This window comes from Squalius cephalus (assembly GCF_949319135.1).
Source record: "Squalius cephalus genome assembly, chromosome: 14".
NCBI lineage: Eukaryota > Metazoa > Chordata > Actinopteri > Cypriniformes > Leuciscidae > Squalius > Squalius cephalus.
The window spans coordinates 30,457,355-30,479,232 of NC_137135.1; the positions used below are offsets into that span (position 1 = coordinate 30,457,355).

At 39.7% G+C, this 21,878-nt stretch overlaps 1 protein-coding gene across 6 annotated transcripts in view; it reads left to right on the forward strand.

The window, feature by feature from the left end:
* Nucleotides 1–21,878, forward strand: part of pcgf3 (polycomb group ring finger 3) — a 148,052-nt gene that overhangs the window by 11,103 nt on the left and 115,071 nt on the right. For all 6 annotated transcript variants that reach the window (XR_013823507.1, XR_013823508.1, XM_079892637.1 and 3 more), the window contains exons 2-5: nt 8,383–8,482; nt 11,858–11,975; nt 13,858–13,954; nt 21,389–21,444. Coding sequence is in view for 4 of the 6 variants with exons in the window: in XM_079892637.1 (XP_079748763.1) it covers nt 8,468–8,482; nt 11,858–11,975; nt 13,858–13,954; nt 21,389–21,444 (286 nt within the window). In the remaining 2 variants the exon portion in view is untranslated. The remainder of the gene's footprint in view (nt 1–8,382; nt 8,483–11,857; nt 11,976–13,857; nt 13,955–21,388; nt 21,445–21,878) is intronic.

Sequence of the window (21,878 nt, forward strand, 5' to 3'; positions counted from 1 at the left end):
AAGAATCACAGCTGGAGAATTGCAGAAATTAGTTGAGCCTTGGGGTCAGAAAGCCTCAAAACAAAAATATCAAACAGCACCTACATCACCACATTTTCTTTGGGAGGGTTTCAAGAATAAAATCCTCTGCTCTCTTCCAAAAGCAAACTCCAGTTGCCAGACACTACTGGTACTTCAAACAGAACTGGGTTCTATTGTCAGATGAAACTAAAAAAAAAGTTTTTTGGCAGCAAACCCACCAGATGGGTTTGGGGCAAACAGGAATAAAAAGGACCCCATGCCCACTTTTAAATATACTGCTAGATGCTATTTTTTTCTACTGGAGGTTCTGGACATCTTGTTCAGATACGTGGCATCTTGGACTCTATCAAATACCAACAGGTAAAAAATCAAAACCCAATGGCCTCTGCTAGAAATCTTAAAATGGGCCGTGTTTGGATCTTCCATCAAGACAACGATCCAAAACAAACATCAAAATCAACACAAAAATGGGTCACTGAGCACAAAATTAAGTTTCTGCCATGGTCATCCCTGTTCCCTGACCTGAAGCCTATAAAATGAGTGGGGTGAACTGAAGAGAAGAAGCACCAACATGGATCTGGGAATCTGAAGTATCCGGAGAGATTCTGTATGGAGGAATGCCAAACTCACCAGGCATTATAGGAGAAAACTCAGAGCTTTTATCTTGGCAAAAGGAGGTTGCAAAAAGTTTTAAATAAAAGGGTGCCAATAATTGTAGTCAACGTGTATTGGAGAAAAACAATTATTTCATAAATACCCCCCCCCCCCCCCCTTCATTTCTTTTAATTTAATGAAAGATTTGAATTTTTTAAATAAAAGTTCAAAAGGATTAACAATGCAGATTTATTTTCATAGGCTTTGTTCATATTTACCAAGGGTGCCAATAATTCTGACCATGACTGTAGATGTCATGTTACTGCCATAGCACTTTTTTTGCACAACAATGAACCCTAAATGGCAACCACTGAGTTTACAAATGCTCATCCTTATAAGTATTGTATGGGGAAGTGAATCAGTATTGGCTCAAAGTTCCTCATATGATCTGATGTTGTCAGTCTTTCAGGATACAGTCTCTGAATTACACAAGAGTCAGCATGCTACTTGGGTGCTTCTTGCGTATATTATCTCAAGGAGACAACCTTCAAACACACAATCTCTCTGTGTGATTGCACATTCTGGAACACAAACAAGTTCCAAGTCAATGTAAAATTTCCTCCTATAGCCTGTAAAACTGGCGAGGGTTTTTAGAGAGCTCAACAATGCATGCCTTGTTAAAAGATTCCATGCAATAAGCCGATGAACCCAGATCAAGTGTGATTTAGATGTTTTTTTAATGAGGTTAACTACTGGAATTTCAGAGATATGGGATTTTATTAATAAAGTCATACGTTCTCGTCTGATTAACTGATTAATTTTTAGGTGGGGGTTATATGGGTCAGTATTGCAAAGGTCACTCTTCTGTAGTAGATGAACTTTAGTAAGAAAGTGTCTGCCAAGGAAGAAAACCATCAGAAAATGGTTTGAGTTTCAGGGCTGAATATTGTTCTACATTACAGAGAAATATTAAACCACAATAATGATAGCATATAAAGCTTGCTGTGACTGACTGGACATTTTTACAATTTATTGATGAACTACTGTTTTTTCAGTCAATGTCGATGGTAAAGATGAAGGATGCTGACTCAAATCTCAGCATAGTGGATGTGCCTAGAGAGAAATGCACGCTAAGTTAAACGTCATGCAGTAAACGCTGTGCTAATTTAGCTTCCATACTCCGCATGAACACTTGAACATACCTGAAGCACACATTTATCGAGGTTAACATAAACGTTTGAGCAAGCGGCCATGTAAAGTGGTTAATGTTCAGCTACAACTTGCATGTTTCAAATGATAAGCCATGTTTGATGTCGTTGAATGAAAGGTGAACGCTTGGATATCCTGTCCGACATGATTACTACATGGACTAGCTGTGATAACGATCTGTCCATCGTACTGTGTGACTTCTCCAATTCCTGTGGTGGAGGTTTTTTTTTCTGCGACTTAAAATTTGGTTGGGATAAGCCTTTTGTTGTCGACTAGGGTGCAGCCTTCTTTTCACACCATTGAATCTGATCAAGTATTTAAACTAGTAATGGTGGCTTGGGCTGTTTCTTATTGGTTATTGAAGTAACAAGGTTCAGTTTTTGTAAGAGTATTTATTTTGTGTATTTTGGCTGGACTTTTACCCAGCTGCTTAAAAATACTGTGAGTTTTTAATGTTTGAGTGATTTGTTCTGTAATGTGACTGTAATGTGAGTATTTTTATAATAATTGTATGTGTACTAGTTAACATCAGGGACTTGAACTACATAATACTGTTGTGATTGTTCTTTAAAGGGATAGGCCATGATTTACTCACCTTGAAGCCATCCTAGGTGTATATGACAGACTTCTTTCAGACAAATAAAATCAGATTTATATAAAAATGTCCTGGCTCTTCCAAGCCTCATAATGGGAGTCAATGGGTATTTTTTTTTTACGCACAACGTAATGACGAACGCGGTTGCCTAGCCCTGTTTGAACCGCGAGAGGTGTCAAAGCTTACGCTACTCCTATGTCATACTTCGTCAAGTGTTACTCTTTTGGCGTAGGTCGACTTAGGTACGGCTGTCTGCTGGAAGGAAGCTAGTTATTTTAGTCGATAAAGTTTTAAATATGGATATTTTTCTTACACGAATGCATCGCTTCACTTCAGAGTGCCTTTATAAACCCCCCCCAAAGCTGTTTTTAGCACTTTTATGGATGGATGCACTTTGATGGACTTCCAAAAAAATATACCCATTGACTCGCATTATAAGGCTTGGAAGAGCCAGGACATTTTTTAATGCACTTTGATGGACTTCCAAAAAAATATACCCATTGACTCGCATTATAAGGCTTGGAAGAGCCAGGACATTTTTTAATATAACTCCAATTGTATTCGTCTGAAAGAAGAGGCAAATACACCTAGGATGGCTTCAGAGTGAGTAAATCATGGGCTAATTAAAATTTTTGGGTGAACTATCCCTTTAATAACAAAAAAGTACATAGTATTACCATACTTTTTGGACATGGTACCATGGTTTTCTTTGAAGTACCTTGGACTACCATTCAAATGTGTATGTATTTAATCACTTATCATATCATTTACAATCTGATATCATTGCTTTTCCACAGTACCCGCCACTATACTTTTTTTGTGAAGGTTTATTGAATCTGTCATTTAATAATTCATTAGGCCAGGTGCTCTTGCACTCTGAAAAGCGGTATTATCAGGTTGCTGAATGACATCAGTAAATCTCAATTGTTCAGCGATCTTATAGTCCAGCTCTGTAGGCGTAGAGTCGCTCCCAGCTCCTCAAACAGACCCGACACTCCTCAATTGATGATTTTTTTTTTTTTAGCACCAGGCCATAAAAGACTGTTTGTAACAAGCGTGAACCACTATTTTTGTCTGATTGCCGGTCCGTGTTCATTTAAGCGCTGGGGTCACACACAAACCCATTTTTCCAGAGACAAAACTGCTCTGCTTAGTAAGTCTATCATACTGTGGCGCCTCATTAGCTCCTCACAGAGCGCTTCATACAGCTGGCAGCGTCTGTGTGCCCGCTCGTCTCCCAGAGCACTTCAATAGAGCTGACGGAAAACAGCGGATCCTGTGTGAGAAAAATGTGTGAGAAACTGGGCGAAAGGTGTTACTGCTGGACACTTTATATGAAAAAGTCTGACACACCCTGTTATGAAAACCATATTCACCTATGGCACATGAGACGCCCTTTCTTCCGGGTCTGGTGAGGGCATTTGCTGTGACCCTTTGCTCCGGGTCTGGTGAGGGCATTTGCTGTGACCCTTTGCTAGGGTTTTGATCATCCGTCAAGGCAGTTTCTGTTAGCGTACCCCACTGGGCGAACATGGATGTTTGGTTTCCCTCATGGAAAGCTTGAACTGAGATTAAAATGCCTGGTTTATTTTGCTTTAATGTGAAATAATTTAGCTTTATTAGGTATATAATTTTTTTTTTAAAGGTTAAGCTGAGTAAGTTTTGTGCAACGCGAAAAAAAAAGAACACTACTTTTTCTTTTTTTCTTTTTCTCAATGATATCTTATAGTGACCAAGTTTGTCAAGCTAAAAAAAAAAAATAGCCACTTAGCCTACACACTTAACTTGTGATCCATATTTTATGATAAGAACATGGCAAAACATACAGATTTTAGTCTAAATCAATGTTCTTGTACAGGAAAGAGAAGTGTGAAATTTGTCCGTCCTTTTGTATTCATCAGGAAAAATAAGGAAAATAATTTTGGTATTTTTTGGTGGACTACTATAAACAATGTTTGTAATTTTTACAGGGGAAAAAAACTAAATATGCTACATTGCCTAAATACAACTGCCAGTTACCATACCATATAATGGTGAACGTTTGTAAATAGTTGAATATTACATTATATGTCATTTTACTGTAAATACTGTTTTAAGTAAAAAACATTAATTATTGGTGAAGAACAATAAAATGATTTTCCTAGATGACACTGTCACACATTGCTTAAGATTTATTTTTTTATACATTTTGTTTTCAGTAATGTACATTACATTAGAGTGATTTGTGTGACATTTTCTGTTATTTAGTTAATGTTTATTGCATTATTTTAGTGTCGTGTGTTGCCCTGGCGGTGTTTTGTCTTTGTGTGGATGACTTGTGCAGCGTCTGTACACGATTTGCCTTTTTTTTTTTTTACCTAAAGTTAAAAGGATATTTTTGTTTGTTTTTAATTTCCATTGACTAACGCTGGTAATTTAAAAAATGGCCAAATACTGGCCAATTAATTGAACAGTCTACAGTTGTTGTTCTTGTTTTTTAATTTAATAAGTTATGTAGTTGCATTTATACTACTTAATTTTAGTGTAGTGTAAATTCACACTGATTGTAAACCAATTGCTGTTTGGCTGAGTCCATGTTTTAAGGTCGGTTTTGTGTCTTTAAAGTGCTTTGAATAAAGATCTTAGACATTTTTCTGTGAAATATTTGTATCAGTCCCAATTCTCTGGAATGTCTTATTTATAACAACAGCACATATTTGGTTTTGTTGTCTGTGTACGGTAATGCTGATAAAATGCTACGATAGAGCGTACTATCAAAACATACAAAACATAGGCTACTATCTGTGTTCAAAGTCTCAAATCCAAAGTGTCCAGTTGTGTGTATGTTCAGTTTGATTTTGCTCTAAGTGGTACAGCGGTGATGTGATAGTTCGGTCATGCCTCAATTCCTGTACAAACCCCAAGCATGATGATTAAGCTCCAAACGCAAACTTAACAACTGATTCAATTTGCACCAATGTCAATTTGATCCTTCGAATTTTGGACGCTCTGTGTGGAAATAATCAAAATATTGGTCATGTTATTTTAAAACCCACTGAGAATCACATGGCTCCAGTCTGCAGGCTGAGATAGGCACCGTTTCCTGTATAGTAAAGAGATCTGTTTTCTTTTATGTCACTAAAGTACCACAACAAAGTTAAGTGGCGCCCTCAGCAATGGTAGATTGAATTGTTGTTGATTTGTTCAGGAAGTTTAGTTCGTAAACTGGAATTTGGGAGGTCTAGACTTTAGAGTGTAATGAAATTTTTGTGAAAGTTTATAAAGAGAATTACTCAGATCAACATGAAACGTTATTCACAACTTTTTTTTTTTACTTCCATTATGTGATGTATTTCTGAGTGAAACGGGATATACATTGAAGAAATGTGGGCCAGGCCTTGATTTCATCCATCGGGAATTGCTTGAATCTTGAAAACGTTGTCAGCTGTTAGTTGAAACTTCTCCGTCTTTGTAAAAGAAAGCAGCCGTACTCATTTCAGAGGCTGAGCACTTTATTATTCTACATAATGAGCAAAGATTATGAAGACAAACATTGTTTGTTTTGTTTTGAATTCCATGCATTGAATCATTCACAGTAAATTTTATTAAGCATTAAATTATGTATTAAGAAAGTAGGCTAATTGGGATTTACAAGTTGACTTTCAAACCAAGTTTTTGGAGCTTGTACTCTAGCATGTTGAGCTGTTGGATCTGCTGTAATTCTGATGATACACACTTACTCATATCCTTAGATGACCTACATTCATGTCTTCTGGTTTAAGTAATTTCACAGGCTAGTGAACAGACAGAAACTCCCTGGCTGGGAGTCTCTCTGTCTGGACTCAAGTAGGCAAGCAAGAAACTTATGCGTGGGCATCTAGAGAGGTAACAGCAAATTGTAATCCAGATCACAGATCCAGATCTTTTAAGGACGCACTGATAGGGAATTTCTGGGACAATATTGAGAACTCAACTACTTGTTGTGTCCGATACTCATACCAGCAGTGTCATCTGTGAAAATTTAAATAGGTTAGAATCAGGATTTTACTGACTTTGTGATGCATGGCATATCATTTATTTGCAGTTGATGATCCTAATTAAAACACAATGGAATGAATCGATTGAAATTAATCAGTTGTAAAATGGCAGTGACTCACCCATCAGGTACAGTAGGGAATGCCATGATATTGCAGCCCAGACCATCACTGATAGATAGATTTCACCTCATCTCCCATGGATGTGGGAAAGACAGTGAAGATGGACTCATCATCAGAGAACAATACATGTTTCACATTGTCCATAGCCCAAGATTTGCACTGCTGGCACCAATGTAACCAACATTTGGCATTGGCACAAGTAACAAAGGTTTGGCTATAGCAGCCCGACTATGAATATTGACCCCGTGGAGCTCCTGACAAACAGTTTTGGTGGAAACAGGAAAGTCGAGGTGCGCATTTATTTCTGCAGTGAGTTGGGCAGCTGTGGTTTTATGTTTTTTGGATACAATCCGGGTTACATCTTTTTCAGACAGCTTCCTCTTGCGTCGACAGTCACTCCTGTTGGATGTGGTTCGTCCTACATGGTGGTATATGCCGACATTACTCTGGATGCCATAGCTCTCGATACACCACAGGGACTTGCTGTCCTGGTCACAGATGAGCCAGTGAGACACACACCAACAATTTGTCCTCTTTTGAACTCTGATATGTCTCCTATTATGTTGTGTGAATTGCAATATTTTATGTACAGCTGTGCTGTTGCTCTGCTAATTCAGCCTTCACTGTCTGCTCTTACTGATGGAGTGTAAAATCAGTGAAGATTGGCCACCAGGCCACATACATATAGATGTGGAACTTCTAACACTATATATGACAGTGTCTCAGTTTCCCTGCATATTTATACATACAGACCACACACACACACACACACACAACAAAAGTAAAACTATTTCGGAGTGTCTATTTACATAAGGTGCAAATATATCGCTATTTACACTAACTCCGCCCAACAATGTCTAGACAAAAGTACAAAAAACGCCTGTAACCTATCAACAGCAGTGGCGTAGACATTAAGGCGCATTGAAGATACTTTTGACGTGATCGCCCCGAGTTTAAATCCGCCTTTTGCCGAACTCGTTCTTCTCTCTTTTCCCATCGCATATCAGATTGAAAAGGCATTTATTTTTAATAAATATGAAGAAAATATGTGAAAACTGCCTAAGGGTTATTTAATAATAAAGTGTTTATAATCGGGTAGGTTTAGGGGTAGACGTAGGGATGGCTTTATTGTCCCAATAAGCTGGCATTTATTTAATAAAAATAGCCTGATTATTTACACTCAACGTGTTATTATTGCATACTGTGCAATATCTAACAATTTACTAAATACTGCTATTTTTACATGGTGTAAATAGAATCAATCGTTATCTTCACTTAGTGTAATGGCATACCACTAAGAAAATACTGCTATTTTCACTTAGTGCAAATAGCCGCTGCCAAATTGTTTTGTATTTTAAAAATGTACAAATCTATTAATTAAAACTATTTGCTGTTAATCACTGTTGATAATATGGATAAAAATAATTTAATGTATTGTGGTGGTAATAATAATAATAATAATAGAATTTTCCAGGTTATCGCTATATAATTTATCAGTCATATTTATCAGTGATATAATTATGCACATTGTTTGAAGGTGTTTGAAGATTGTAATCAACAGATAGTATGTCTTAAATTTGCTGTTTGCCTTTTTTTTTTTTTTTTTTTTACAGTTTTAGAAATGCTGATAAGGAGCTGATAAGAAAGCTGTAAATAACTCCAATATAAAAACCTCAGTACTAGTTGCAATTTAGAAATCTTGAAAACGGAAAATATTATTTACTGAAAACATTCTGGAAAGGCAAAGGGGGAAAATAGTCTGTTTCCTTGCCATCATTTTGTGTATAAATGTGTGTAAATAAATAAATGCCTGTGTGTTTTTTGCAGCTGAAGTGGAGCACAGGATGCAGAGTTAACACCACCCTGTGTCTCGCAGAAGAAGCCCGGCTGCCAGACCCTCAGCAGTAGACACATGGCGGCAATAGGGGTGAGTGTATTGCATCACTTCCTTTCTGCTGCACAATGTTTAATCTGATTTTAACAATCTTAATTGGTGCACCCTCATTTCCTTTGTTGTTTCAATCTCATATCTTATTTTTTCATAAAAAGGAGATGTTTGGCAGAATGTCCAAGCTTCTGCTTTTCTGCAACAGAAAGATAAATTGTGATTCATACTGCTAGGCTTCAAAAAGGTCCCATAAAAGTATATTCAAAGATAATATTCTTTGTGTGAAGCCTGAAATTCAGCAGACGGGAAATTTAAGTCGTTACTAATTAATAAAATAAATCCTGTGCTGGAGCTCACAAACCTCATTTGTGCTTGTTTAATAAAAAAAAGTTGTGACATACCATGTAGGCTAACAGTTTGACTATGCGAAGTATTTTATTTACTAAAAACTTTTGTGTGATCTGTTTTCAAAACAGCAACGCCCTAGCAGCGTGAATAAAATCGCGCTGTGCTCAAGGCAGCATGGGGAAACCCAGGCTAGCAACGCCCCATGATCCTTGTATAATGCTCAGTTTTGGATTGAAATATATATTTTTTTTTTCTCAGAATAATGTATTTAGACTCATGGGTAAATTAATGGCTTTGAAGCTCCAACTTTTATTGAAGCCCACTAATGTGAGAGTGTAATATTCACTGCAGCCCGTGGCAGTTCTCTGTCCTCATTTGACACTGCACTGATTATGTTATTGCAGTATGGCTACTGGCTGAATTCATGAATTCATCTTTTATGAGGAAGTGCCATAACATAAAACACCTGTGGTTATGCCTCACTGAACACATTTGGCCTTATTGCAGTGCTAGTAGTGCTTCTCTTTCATCTCTACACACTTTTCTACACTGCAATCACTTAAGTTCCAACCAGATCCAATGTACAGAACGCATTCAGAGTTTTTGTAATTTTACAAGCTATCAGTGAACATTATTTCAAAGACATTAAAATGTTGGGGAGACCGGGGACAGTTGCAACACTTTTTGCATTTCTCTCAGTTACTCAGAGACTATTTGAGCTAGACCAACCAAATTTGTAAACTTGCATCTGTCTGCTAATTACCCATACCATTTAAAGATGATTATATATGACATATCGTTCACAGTATTTATTTGAATGGAAGAAGCCAAATGTTGCAACTGACCCCAACCCAGGGGACAGTTGCAGCAACACAACCCAGGGACGGTTGCAACATGTTAAAAATACCTTAAATTTCATTAATTAACTTAAAGGGATAGTTCACTTTGAAATTAAATTTTGGTATGTTTTAGCTTACCTCAAGGGGATTCAAGATGTAGGTGTCTTTGTTTCCGCAGTAGTTTCAATTTTGATATTTTTAGGTCAAACCGTTCTGGTCTGTCAGTCATATAATGCAGGTCTATGGTCACCACCTCAAAGAGCATGCACAGAGAAGTCCAAATTAAACAATTCCCCATCGTAAGTACACATTGATGGCCTAAGACACGAAACGAGCGGTTTGTGTGAGAAAACGAACAGTATTTATATCGTTTTTACCTCTACACAACCACGTTCAAGTGATCTGAGGGCACGCGCGCTTCCTGGTGTGTGACGTGTGCGCGCGTTCTGGCTTAGTCTGCGCAAGCGCCGGAAAGTGTACAAGAGGTAAAAACGATATAAATACTGTTCGTTTTCTCACACAAACCGCTCGTTTCGTGTCTTAGGCCATCAATGTGTACTTACGATGGGGAATTGTTTCATTTGAACTTCTCTGTGCATGCTCTTTATACATATACAGTACTGTGCAAAAGTCTTAGGCATGTTAATATCCCCACCCCAAAAATGTCCCCAAAAATGGTTTTAAGTCAGTTATTTATATCTTTTGCTGTAGTGTGTCAGTAGGAAATATCAGTTTACATTTCCAAACATTCTTTTTGCCATTAATTGTAATAATCCAGTGAGATTTGTGTATGCACAAGGAGTCTGACAACAGCCGGTATGATCTGATCTCACCATCATCGAGTCCGTCTGTGATTACATGAAGAAACAGAAGAAACTGAGACAGACTAAATCCAGAAGAACTGCGGGAACGTCTCCAAGATGCTTGAAGAAACCTTCCTGCAAAGCTCCCTGAAAAACTATGCGCAAGTGTACCTGGACAAAAGCCGTTTTAAACGCAAAGGGTCGTTACACCATATATTGATTTGAATTAGTTAATAGAAGTTAAATCATAAATAAATTCAATTTGTGATTTTATTTTTTAAAGCATTCTCACTTTACAGCGTTTTAACACAAGTGCCAGTACTTTTCACAGTACTGTAGCTTTGCAGGAAGGTTTCTTCAAGCGTCTCGGAGACGTTCCCGCAGTTCTTCTGGATTTAGTCTGTCTCAGTTTCTTCTGTTTCTTCATGTAATCACAGACGGACTCGATGATGGTGAGATCAGATCATACCGGCTGTTGTCAGACTCCTTGTACATACACAAATCTCACTGGATTATTACAATTAATGGCAAAAAGAATGTTTGGAAATGTAAACTGATATTTCCTACTGACACACTACAGCAAAAGATATAAATAACTGACTTGCAACCATTTTTGGGGACATTTTTGGGGTGGGGATATTAACATGCCTAAGACTTTTGCACAGTACTGTATATGATGAACTATGCACAACAAGACAGGAAATTAAAAGCGGTATGTTGACTCTTTAGGGTTGATGTTTGTGCAATATCTATGTACTTCCTCTTAATATTAATACCGACATTTTTTTTTTTTTTTTTTATCTGTGTTCCAACACAGATTGTTCTTCAAAGCTGAATTACAAATATTGAAGCAACATAGATCTAATTATTTTCTTGTCAGTGGGCAGCTGGTGTGTTGAATAATCTTTTTAATGTGTATTGAATATGAGCAGCATGTGTCCTGACACTGTTTGTGCTGCAGTGGATAACACTGGTCAATAGAGTCATCTGGCTGCTTCACATGGGACGTCCCAAAACAAACAACATGATTTGTTTTTAAAGTGGCGGGCGACTAGGAATTAGCCAAACGAAAAACGGTTTTCTCTGCAAACATGAAAATGACACTTGTTTTGAACATTTGTTTTGATGTAAAATATGGAGGCAACCTAATGTTTAATGAGTTGGGATATACACACCTAAAAATAAAGGTTCTCTATTGGCATTGATGGTTCCATGAAGAACCTTTAACATCCATGGGACCTTTCCATTACACAAAAGGTGGAATCTTTAGATTTTTAAAACCTTATTTATTAGTAATTAATTCAGATCTTTTGATGAAAAACTTGTTAAATTACGTTGATCCTACAGCTTGAGGTTTGGATTGTGATTGTGTTTTTGTGACATGTTTTTAACCTTTCTTTGTCCTCCATTTCTCTCTCATCCAGAACCCCGAGATGTTAACCAGGAAGATTAAACTGTGGGACATCAATGCCCACATCACCTGTCGTCTGTGTGAGGGGTACCTGATCGACGCCACCACGGTCACTGAGTGCTTACACACCTGTGAGTGTTATTTCCACACCAATATCTACTCTTTATTTTACTTAAAGGGATACTTCACCGATTAGCATTAAGCTTTGTATCAGTATAAACCCGGTAGTATTTTCGAATGACCTTGCTTCCCTCCATCATGTCCCCCTGAGACGAGAGATTTCTGTTTTGTGTCTCTGGAAAAAACTTCAGATGACGTAAAAATCATCATTTTGCGTCATCGGAGGCTTTTTTGTCCAGAGGCGAGAGACTACAGCCAGTAGTAGTAGCTCGTTCCGCATGTTTTCAACCCGCCCATAGGGGGATCTCACGATAAAACGGTGTTTTTTCAGTTTCGAGTCAACTAGTAGCCTAGTTGTATCATTTCTTCCGATACTGCCCTCTGTAACCGGTAGGCGTGGCTTGGGAGTGGCCTCGTAGAGCAGCGAAGCAAGTGCATTCTGGGAGGAGTTGTCTTTCATCCACATGAGCCAAAAATACATTTTCTGGCTTTTCTCAGTCTAGAAGTCTAACTTCTAAAATAATTTCACATTTCTACTACATAAATGACCCAATTTAAATACACATTCATCTTTCCAGTGGTGAAATATCCCTTTAAAAGCAACATTTTGAACAGAAATTAAAGTGCTTATTTACTCATTTATTTTCATGTGAATTTTGAAGAATATCCTTGAATATTGAATAAAGAAAATAAAAGGACCAAAAAAAAAAAAAAAAAAAAAAAAGTAGTATAAAAGTGGTCCAAATGACTGTACAATATTGCACTGTATTCCAAGTCTTCTTAAGCCATATGATAATTTTGTGAAAGGAACAGACCAAAATTTACGTTTAATAAAAGCTCTCCTTGGCATTTTTAAGTGAGAATTACTGATGTCTCAGATCATTATTTGAGTCAGATCTTTTCTGATGAATGATCTGGTTCACAAAACCGGTCCAAACGAATAGTTCATGAATCGGACTGAATCAACTCTCTGGCTCAATGATATAGTGACTAACAGCTAACTGGACAGGAAGACTTCATCCGAAATCGCATACTACCCTACTATATATTAGGTGAAAAACAGAATGTTAAAAAAATAATTATGTCTGAATTCACAGTACTCATAAAAGAGTAGGCAAAAAGTACATGGATGACCTACTTCTTCTGGTGAGATTCTGAAGTGTTAAAATCATGGACACTTTACTCTCCCAATGAGGCCACAGGAGAGGATTTGTGAATGGCAGGAAAGCAACGTAATTTACGCTGGTAGGACACGATGACAGCTTAGCAAAAGTAGTACGTCCAGATTACATTCATACTACACACATTATAGAACATACTTTTTTAGCAGTCGTGAAGTAATTACTTATTCAAAAATATAAGTACCTACTCAAGAGTATGCAATTTCGGATGCAGACCAAGATTGTCAGTAAACAAATCATGTGGCCCGCATTAAAAAGGACCTGACTCAGAATCTCTTTTTGTGAAACTCATATGGTTTGAACTGCAAAGATAAGTACATGATGACAGAATTTCTATTTTCAGATTAAGTTTAGCATGTCAAACTCTCACTAGCTGGTTACAGCCAAGTTTTGTAGCATTTAAACAGCAGTGATTGAATTGAACACTAGAGGGAGTCATTGTGCCACAGATTGCTTGTTTCTGAGCATGTGATTTGTGATTTGATCAAGAGCCTTTAAAATTATGCATTTGGTAGTTTGAGTCATGAAACTAGAGATGCTATTCGTTTCAGTTTTATATTTTGCCTCTAGGTTTGTGCCGCGTCATTTTACTTCATGTTATTTAATTCACGACAGTGTGACATTCATGTGTCTGTGGAAATCTATATAATGATGTATAATGTGATGAATACAAAATAAATCGACTAACTGTGTTTATATTATATATATTTAGTCTGCAGGAGCTGTTTGGTGAAGTACCTAGAAGAGAACAACACTTGTCCCACATGTCGGATTGTCATTCACCAGAGCCATCCACTGCAGTACATCGGGTAAGAGTTTACCGCAGCAGACAAACACGTCTCAGTCAATATAAACCCCAGAGCAGGCCAGTAGGGGTCCATCAAGGCACATCGGTGAATAGCGTTGTCTTTGACTGCTGGGTGTTGTGTGCATGCGTGTGTTATCTGTGTGTCATACAGCCACATGGGTATTTGAAGGCGGCGTGTCTCCCTCCAGCTCTCTGTCGGAGGCTGAATTATTGATGTCCAGGGTGGAGTGTTCCTCTTCAGCGCACACATCCCAGAGAAAACATCTGCCGATGTGACCTGAAAGTTTTACGCTCTTCTGGAACAGACAGCTACACCATCGGTTTACTACAAATCCAGACTGTGAATCAGGGTAGAGCTGGCACATGGAAAGTCAAGATTACAACTGCAGGGTGTTTGTTTATCACGGCAGTGCAGAATTCTGGACCGTTTTGGGTCATTTTTTTCTGGTTCAAAAGGAAGTGACCTCTTGATGGAGATCATTTTATTTTTAAGTCTCTTATGCTCACCAAGGCAGTAATATACAGTAACAACAATAATATTGTTAAATATTATTACAATTTAAAGTAATTGTTTTGTATTTTAATATATTTTAAAATTATTTCTGTGATGCAAAGCTGAATTTTCAGCATCATTACTCCAGTCTTCAGTGTCACATGATCCTTCAGAAATCATTCTAATATGCTGATCTGCTGCTCAAGAAACATTTCTTATCAATATTAAAAACAGGTGTGCTGCTTGATATTTTTGTGTGGAAATTAAGATACATTTTTTCAGGATTTTTAATGAATAGAAAGCTCACAAGAACAGCATTTATTTGATATCTTTTAATACATTTACTGTCACTTTTAGTCAATTTAAAGCTGCAGTCTGTAACTTTTTTTTGTGTTCAAAATTTACAGAATTTATACAATAAGTGAGTACATCATGAATCCATTTTCCAAACCGTGTTTTTGTCTTATCCCGAATCAATACGGTACACCTGTAAAAAGTGTTTATACTGGGACTATTTTAGACTGGTTTGGGTCGTCATAGACATAAACAGAGAGAAGTAGCTCCGGCAACAATGTTCTTCTGCAAGATGCTTTTAGTTCTACAGCTTCGGACTACAGCTTTAATGCATCCTAGCTGATAATTAAGTTCTTTTAAACATAGATGGTGGTTTTACTTTTGCTCATTGTTCGTTGAAAGTTGCTTGTTGAGGAGAGTTATTTCTTTAAGTGATCAGATTTTTGACTGGCTGGACTAGGATAGACTTTTGACCATCCTAGCATCATAGCACACCTTTTTTCCACATAGTTTTTCTCCATAAAATGTAAAAATTGTATTTATAGTATGTTACATATCAATTTTGTTCAAGTTTTTAAATCATATGTGACTTTGAGCTCATTTCTTTTAGCTTTGAGGTCAGACTCATCTGTATGCATGTGTACTGACCAAACAAGCCTTTTGCAATCATATCTCCCACTCAGACTTCCTGTTTCAATATGGAAAGGCCTTGCTGCTGCGAGACACACACACACAGATGTGCTCGGTGTGTAGATGTGTGTAAACTGTTGGGGTGTGTCGTCCATCTGCCCCCTGAGCATCGGTGCCTCTGTGTCTGATGGATTCGCTGGTGCTCTGGGCCGGATGCCAGCTCTTTCTTAATTCGTCATTTAGCTGCATAGTTGCTTGCAGTCGCGCGCTGATGAGAAACAATTTCCAAACACATTAAATATTCACCATGATCCCAGGGCTTCCTCGCTGCCTTCTGAATGTGGTGGAAAAGAGACGCCCCAGCCTTTCTGGTGGATGAAAGCCATGCGGGGATAAGAAGGAAGAGACAATATAAGAGTTCGGGGTCAGCTACACCATTAAACCAGCTCTCCCCTCTCTCCGCATGATTAATCTGACCTTAGTTTAACACCCTGGTATTTATGAGCCACACTGTTTGATCGTGAATGAAAACTGGATTTGTGTGTATTAACAGTGGCAGCTCATTGATCCTCGTCTCTCTCGCACTTGCGCAAACATACACCCACACACACACAAATCGGAGCTTTTGTTGATCAGCTAGCTAAATGCCAGTCACCCCCTCACCACCAGGCCTTCCGGCCCCCTCTGTGGAAGCTCGCTGGCGGCTAATTGGACGTCTAGCTTCCCCGCCAGGCTGCTGGGATTTGGGAACAGGTGGTGGCTCTGGCTGTGCACCAAGGACACAGGTGCTCTGCTGCCTCACTATCCTGAACTCTTTCTTTCTCTTTCTCTCTCATCGTGCCCACAGGGAGCAGATCAGCTAACAGCAAACTGAACCTTGACACAGAACTGGCCTGTATTCTCAATGTAGCACGAGTGCAGATCTAAGATCAGTTTCCTACTTATCGAAGTCATTATGTGCTATTAAGAGGAAGTGAACTTTCACAAGGCCTTTTTCACTGAACTGAAACCCCAAAATCTTTGCATAAAGAACTCCTGCCAAATTACATAATTTTCCAGTATTGACATTACGGTCTCTTTAACAGTGGTGCAGAAGATGGTAAATATTATCATACTTTTTATTAATATTTTTGAGGTATATTATGGTCAGGTAGGGTACTGTCGACTCAACCCCATCGCATAAAAGTAAGATTTATTTTTTATCAATGTACTTAATTCATTGCTACTGTATATGGTCTACTTTCCTACACTACATGAGGACCAGTGGCCATTTTGAGCAAAAAACCTCAACCCCATCACACTCAACCCTGTCACATATATGTATATTTCTCATTGTTTCGGGGTTGTAAACTTGTTGTTCACTTCATTTATGAATAATTTTATATATAAAAATATATAAAATAGCCATGGTTTCAGTAAAGCTATACTTACCAAAATCATGACAACTCAGAATTTAATATAAATAGAATATTTGATGGAATGTGTCCGCTTAAACATTGACAATTATCTATGTCAGAAATGGCAGCCACATCAGCAGCAGAAAGACAGTGTTGTGCATGCAGATTTGTTGACCCAGAAAGAAGGGCACAATATGAGAGAGAGACTAAATTAAAAATATAAAATTTAAGGTAATGTTTCCCTTTAAAACTGTTACAGTCTTCAACCCCGTCACACTATTCTCAACCTTGTCATTAAAAATGACTGCATTTCTTGCTGATTACCACCTGACATCTTAAGGACTAACACAATCAAATTGGTGGGAAGGTGGGCAATATGATTTGTTGGAGGTTTGATATGTGCCTAATGATGTGGGGTATTTAGAAACATAATTGTATGTATTTTGAAAATAAATTTCCGAATCCCAGGAATGACCCTACTGCTTTTACTGTATTTTTTTCATCAAATAAGCTTTGCAGCTTTGGTGAGCATAAGAGACTTCTTTCAAAAATAATAAAAAAAATCTTACTGACTTCTGAATGGTAGTGTAAACTAGATGTACCGCATCGCGGTACAAAATATGACCGCCGCTCAGGCCTGCACTGGCTTTCCACAAAAATAAATGACGTGGAGTAATTTGGCTGTATTGCGTGTTTATGTATATACCTAAAAAAGTAATAGTATGTGCATGTCTGTGTGTGTGTGTGTGTGTGTGTGTGTGTGTGTGTGTGTGTGTGTGTGTGTGTGTGTGTGTGTGTGTGTGTGTTGTGTATGTGTGTGTCTGTGTGTGTGTGTGTGTCTGTGCGTGTATGTATGTGTGCGTACATGTGTGCGCGTGTGTGTTTGTGTGTGTGTGTCTGTGCATGTGGATTTGTATGTGTGTGTATGGGTGTGTGTCTGTGCGTGTGGATGTCAGTGTGTGTGCATGTTTGCGTTTGTTTGTATTCCTGCATGTGTGTGTGTGACAGTATCATCCTAAACCAGCAACCCTTCGCTCAACAGCACCATCTACAGGCCGATGAGTGTACAGTCACTAAATGTGCACATAAATGAATTTATTTTATACCCCCCCCCCATGGATGAAATTCTACAAAACTTAGCAGAGGATACCCCCAGAGGATGTCAAGTTAATCATACACATGAAATATGGTGCAGTTCTGAACATCTCCACTGAAGATAGGGGCGATAAAAGCAGAATAATATTGCATTTTCATTTTTTATGGGAGGGGCGCAAATCACAAATGACTGATTATGGGCTAGGTTGATGTGGGCCCTTAAGAGTGGGCCCTACATACCATAAAAATTTCTTCATCCTCGGTGCCACGGTTCAGGTAGTTATTTAGGAAAAACTGCATTTTTTTGGGTTTGGGGGGGCCCAGCGCGGGGGGGGGAGTGGCCCCCGGGGACCAAACGAAATTTTTCCGTAGAAGTGTAGTGGGGCTACATGCCCACCAAATTTCATGTTCCCCGGTGCTTCGGTGTCCCTGGTATCGTTGACGAAAAATTTACGGGGGCCCCAGCGTGGGGGGGGGAAGTGGCCCCGGGGACCAAACGAAATTTTTCCGTAAAAGTCTAGTAGACCAACATACCATAAAAATTTCTTCATCCTCGTTGCCACGGTTCAGGTAGTTATTTAGGAAAAACTGCATTTTTTTGGGTTTGGGGGGGCCCAGCGCGGGGGGGGAGTGGCCCCGGGGACCAAACGAAATTTTTCCTTAGAAGTCTAGTGGGGCTACATGCCCACCAAATTTCATGTTCCCCGGTGCTTCGGTGTCCCTGGTATCGTTGACGAAAAATTTACGGGGGCCCCAGCGCGGGGGGGGGAAGTGGCCCCCGGGGACCAAACGAAATTTTTCCGTAAAAGTCTAGTAGACCAACATACCATAAAAAATTTCTTCATCCTCGGTGCCACAGTTCAGGTAGTTATTTAGGAAAAACTGCATTTTTTTGGGTTTGGGGGGGCCCAGCGCAGGGGGGGAGGGGCCCCCGGGGACCAAACGAAATTTTTCCTTAGAAGTCTAGTGGGGCTACATGCCCACCAAATTTCATGTTCCCCGGTGCTTCGGTGTCCCTGGTATCGTTGACGAAAAATTTACGGGGGCCCCAGCGCGGGGGGGGAAGTGGCCCCCGGGGACCAAACGAAATTTTTCCGTAAAAGTCTAGTAGACCAACATACCATAAAAATTTCTTCATCCTTGGTGCCACGGTTCAGGTAGTTATTTAGGAAAAACTGCATTTTTTTGGGTTTGGGGGGGCCCAGCGCGGGGGGGGGGAGTGGCCCCTGGGGACCAAACGAAATTTTTCCTTAGAAGTCTAGTGGGGCTACATGCCCACCAAATTTCATGTTCCCCGGTGCTTCGGTGTCCCTGGTATCGTTGACGAAAAATTTACGGGGGCCCCAGCGCGGGGGGGGAAGTGGCCCCCGGGGACCAAACGAAATTTTTCCGTAAAAGTCTAGTAGACCAACATACCATAAAAATTTCTTCATCCTCGGTGCCACGGTTCAGGTAGTTATTTAGGAAAAACTGAATTTTTTTGGGTTTGGGGGGGCCCAGCGCGGGGGGGGGGAGTGGCCCCCGGGGACCAAACGAAATTTTTCCTTAGAAGTCTAGTGGGGCTACATGCCCACCAAATTTCATGTTCCCCGGTGCTTCGCTGTCCCTGGTATCGTTGACGAAAAATTTACGGGGGCCCCAGCGCAGGGGGGGAAGTGGCCCCCGGGGACCAAACGAAATTTTTCCGTAAAAGTCTAGTAGACCAACATACCATAAAAATTTCTTCATCCTCGGTGCCACGGTTCAGGTAGTTATTTAGGAAAAACTGCATTTTTTGGGGTTTGGGGGGGCCCAGCGCGGGGGGGGAGTGGCCCCCGGGGACCAAACGAAATTTTTCCTTAGAAGTCTAGTGGGGCTGCATGCCCACCAAATTTCATGTTCCCCGGTGCTTCGGTGTCCCTGGTATCGTTGACGAAAAATTTACGGGGGCCCCAGCGCGGGGGGGGGAAGTGGCCCCCAGGGACCAAACGAAATTTTTCCGTAAAAGTCTAGTAGACCAACATACCATAAAAATTTCTTCATCCTCGGTGCCACGGTTCAGGTAGTTATTTAGGAAAAACTGCCTTTTTTGGGGTTTGGGGGGCCCAGCGCGGGGGGGGAGTGGCCCCCGGGGACCAAACAAAATTTTTCCTTAGAAGTCTAGTGGGGCTGCATGCCCACCAAATTTCATGTTCCCCGGTGCTTCGGTGTCCCTGGTATCGTTGACGGAAAATTTACGGGGGCCCCAGCGTGGGGGGGGAAGTGGCCCCCGGGGACCAAACGAAATTTTTCCGTAAAAGTCTAGTAGACCAACATACCATAAAAATTTCTTCATCCTCGGTGCCACGGTTCAGGTAGTTATTTAGGAAAAACTGCATTTTTTTGGGGTTTGGGGGGCCCAGCGCGGGGGGGGGAGTGGCCCCCAGGGACCAAACGAAATTTTTCCGTAGAAGTCTAGTGGGGCTACATGCCCACCAAATTTCATGTTCCCCGGTGCTTCGGTGTCCCTGGTATCGTTGACGAAAAATTTACGGGGGCCCCAGCGCGGGGGGGGAAGTGGCCCCCGGGGACCAAACGAAATTTTTCCATAAAAGTCTAGTAGACCAACATACCATAAAAATTTCTTCATCCTCGGTGCCACGGTTCAGGTAGTTATTTAGGAAAAACTGCATTTTTGGGGTTTGGGGGGGCCCAGCGCGGGGGGGGGAGTGGCCCCCGGGGACCAAACAAAATTTTTCCTTAGAAGTCTAGTGGGGCTACATGCCCACCAAATTTCATGTTCCCCGGTGCTTCGGTGTCCCTGGTATCGTTGACGAAAAATTCAGTAAGGTGACGAAAAAAAAAAAAAAAAAAAACTTTGACAATCCCTATATGACCGCTTTCGCTAGCTACGCTAGCGGCGGTCATAATAAAAGATAATATTAGTATTAAAGTAATTACTTTAATGAGAATTTGGGTAAAATGGGCAATTGTTATGAAAATATCATCATGAACACAAATTTCTTTATGTAATGACATTTCTCTCCAAATCACTTCAACGTCTTCTCAACATGAGATGTATCCTTAAAGGAGTGCAATGGTTTAAGATATCTTTTTAGATTTTTTCAGAGTGAATTTACAGTGTCCTAGAAAGTATAAGCAACACAACCAGAGCTGTGAATCTCAGAGTGTGTTCTTGTTTTGGCTGTTGGCTTCTTGGAACCGGCACTCGTGGGTTTTGCACCATGGAAACACGTTCTCGGAGCCGGGCAGCCGTACAACAGGCGCCACAGAGATGAACATGTCAACACACGCTTAATAGGTTTACCTCCGAGCCCTGAGACCCACCGGTCACAGGAGAATATAGAGACACGAGGAAGAACTACACTATATGCTAATTAAAGATCATAGTTATGAGGAAACATGCCTGCCGAATTCAAATGCTAATTGGAATGTTATTGGTGTTCTTTTTTGTGCATTTCTAACTTTTCCTTCAGCTGTTTCTTGCTGTTATAATGCATATTGTTTAAATAAATTATATTCATTACCATTTCTCCCTTTTCCTCAGCCATGACCGAACAATGCAAGATATTGTCTATAAGCTGGTGCCAGGACTGCAAGAAGGTTTGTGTTCTTTTTGTTTTAGAAGTATAGATATCAGAGTACAAATTGTATTTTCCCACCTTAAAGGGATAGTTCACCCAAAAATGAAAATCATCATTTACTCACCCTCAAGTTGTTCTAAACCTGTATTAGTTTCTTTGTTCTGTTGAACACAAAAGAAGATATTTTGAAGAATGTTGGTAACATGTTTCTGGTCCCCATTGACTTCCATAGTATTTAGTTTTTTATACTACGGAAGGCAATGGGCTCCATCAACTGTATAGTTACCAGCATTCTTCAAAATATCTTCCCTTGTGTTCAACAGAACAAAGAAACTCATGCAGGTTTACAACAACTTAAAGGTGAATAAATGATGACAGAATTTTCATTTTGAGGTGAACTATCCCTTTAAGACACCTAGGCTTAAAATTCATTAGAACACATTAGTCTGAGGG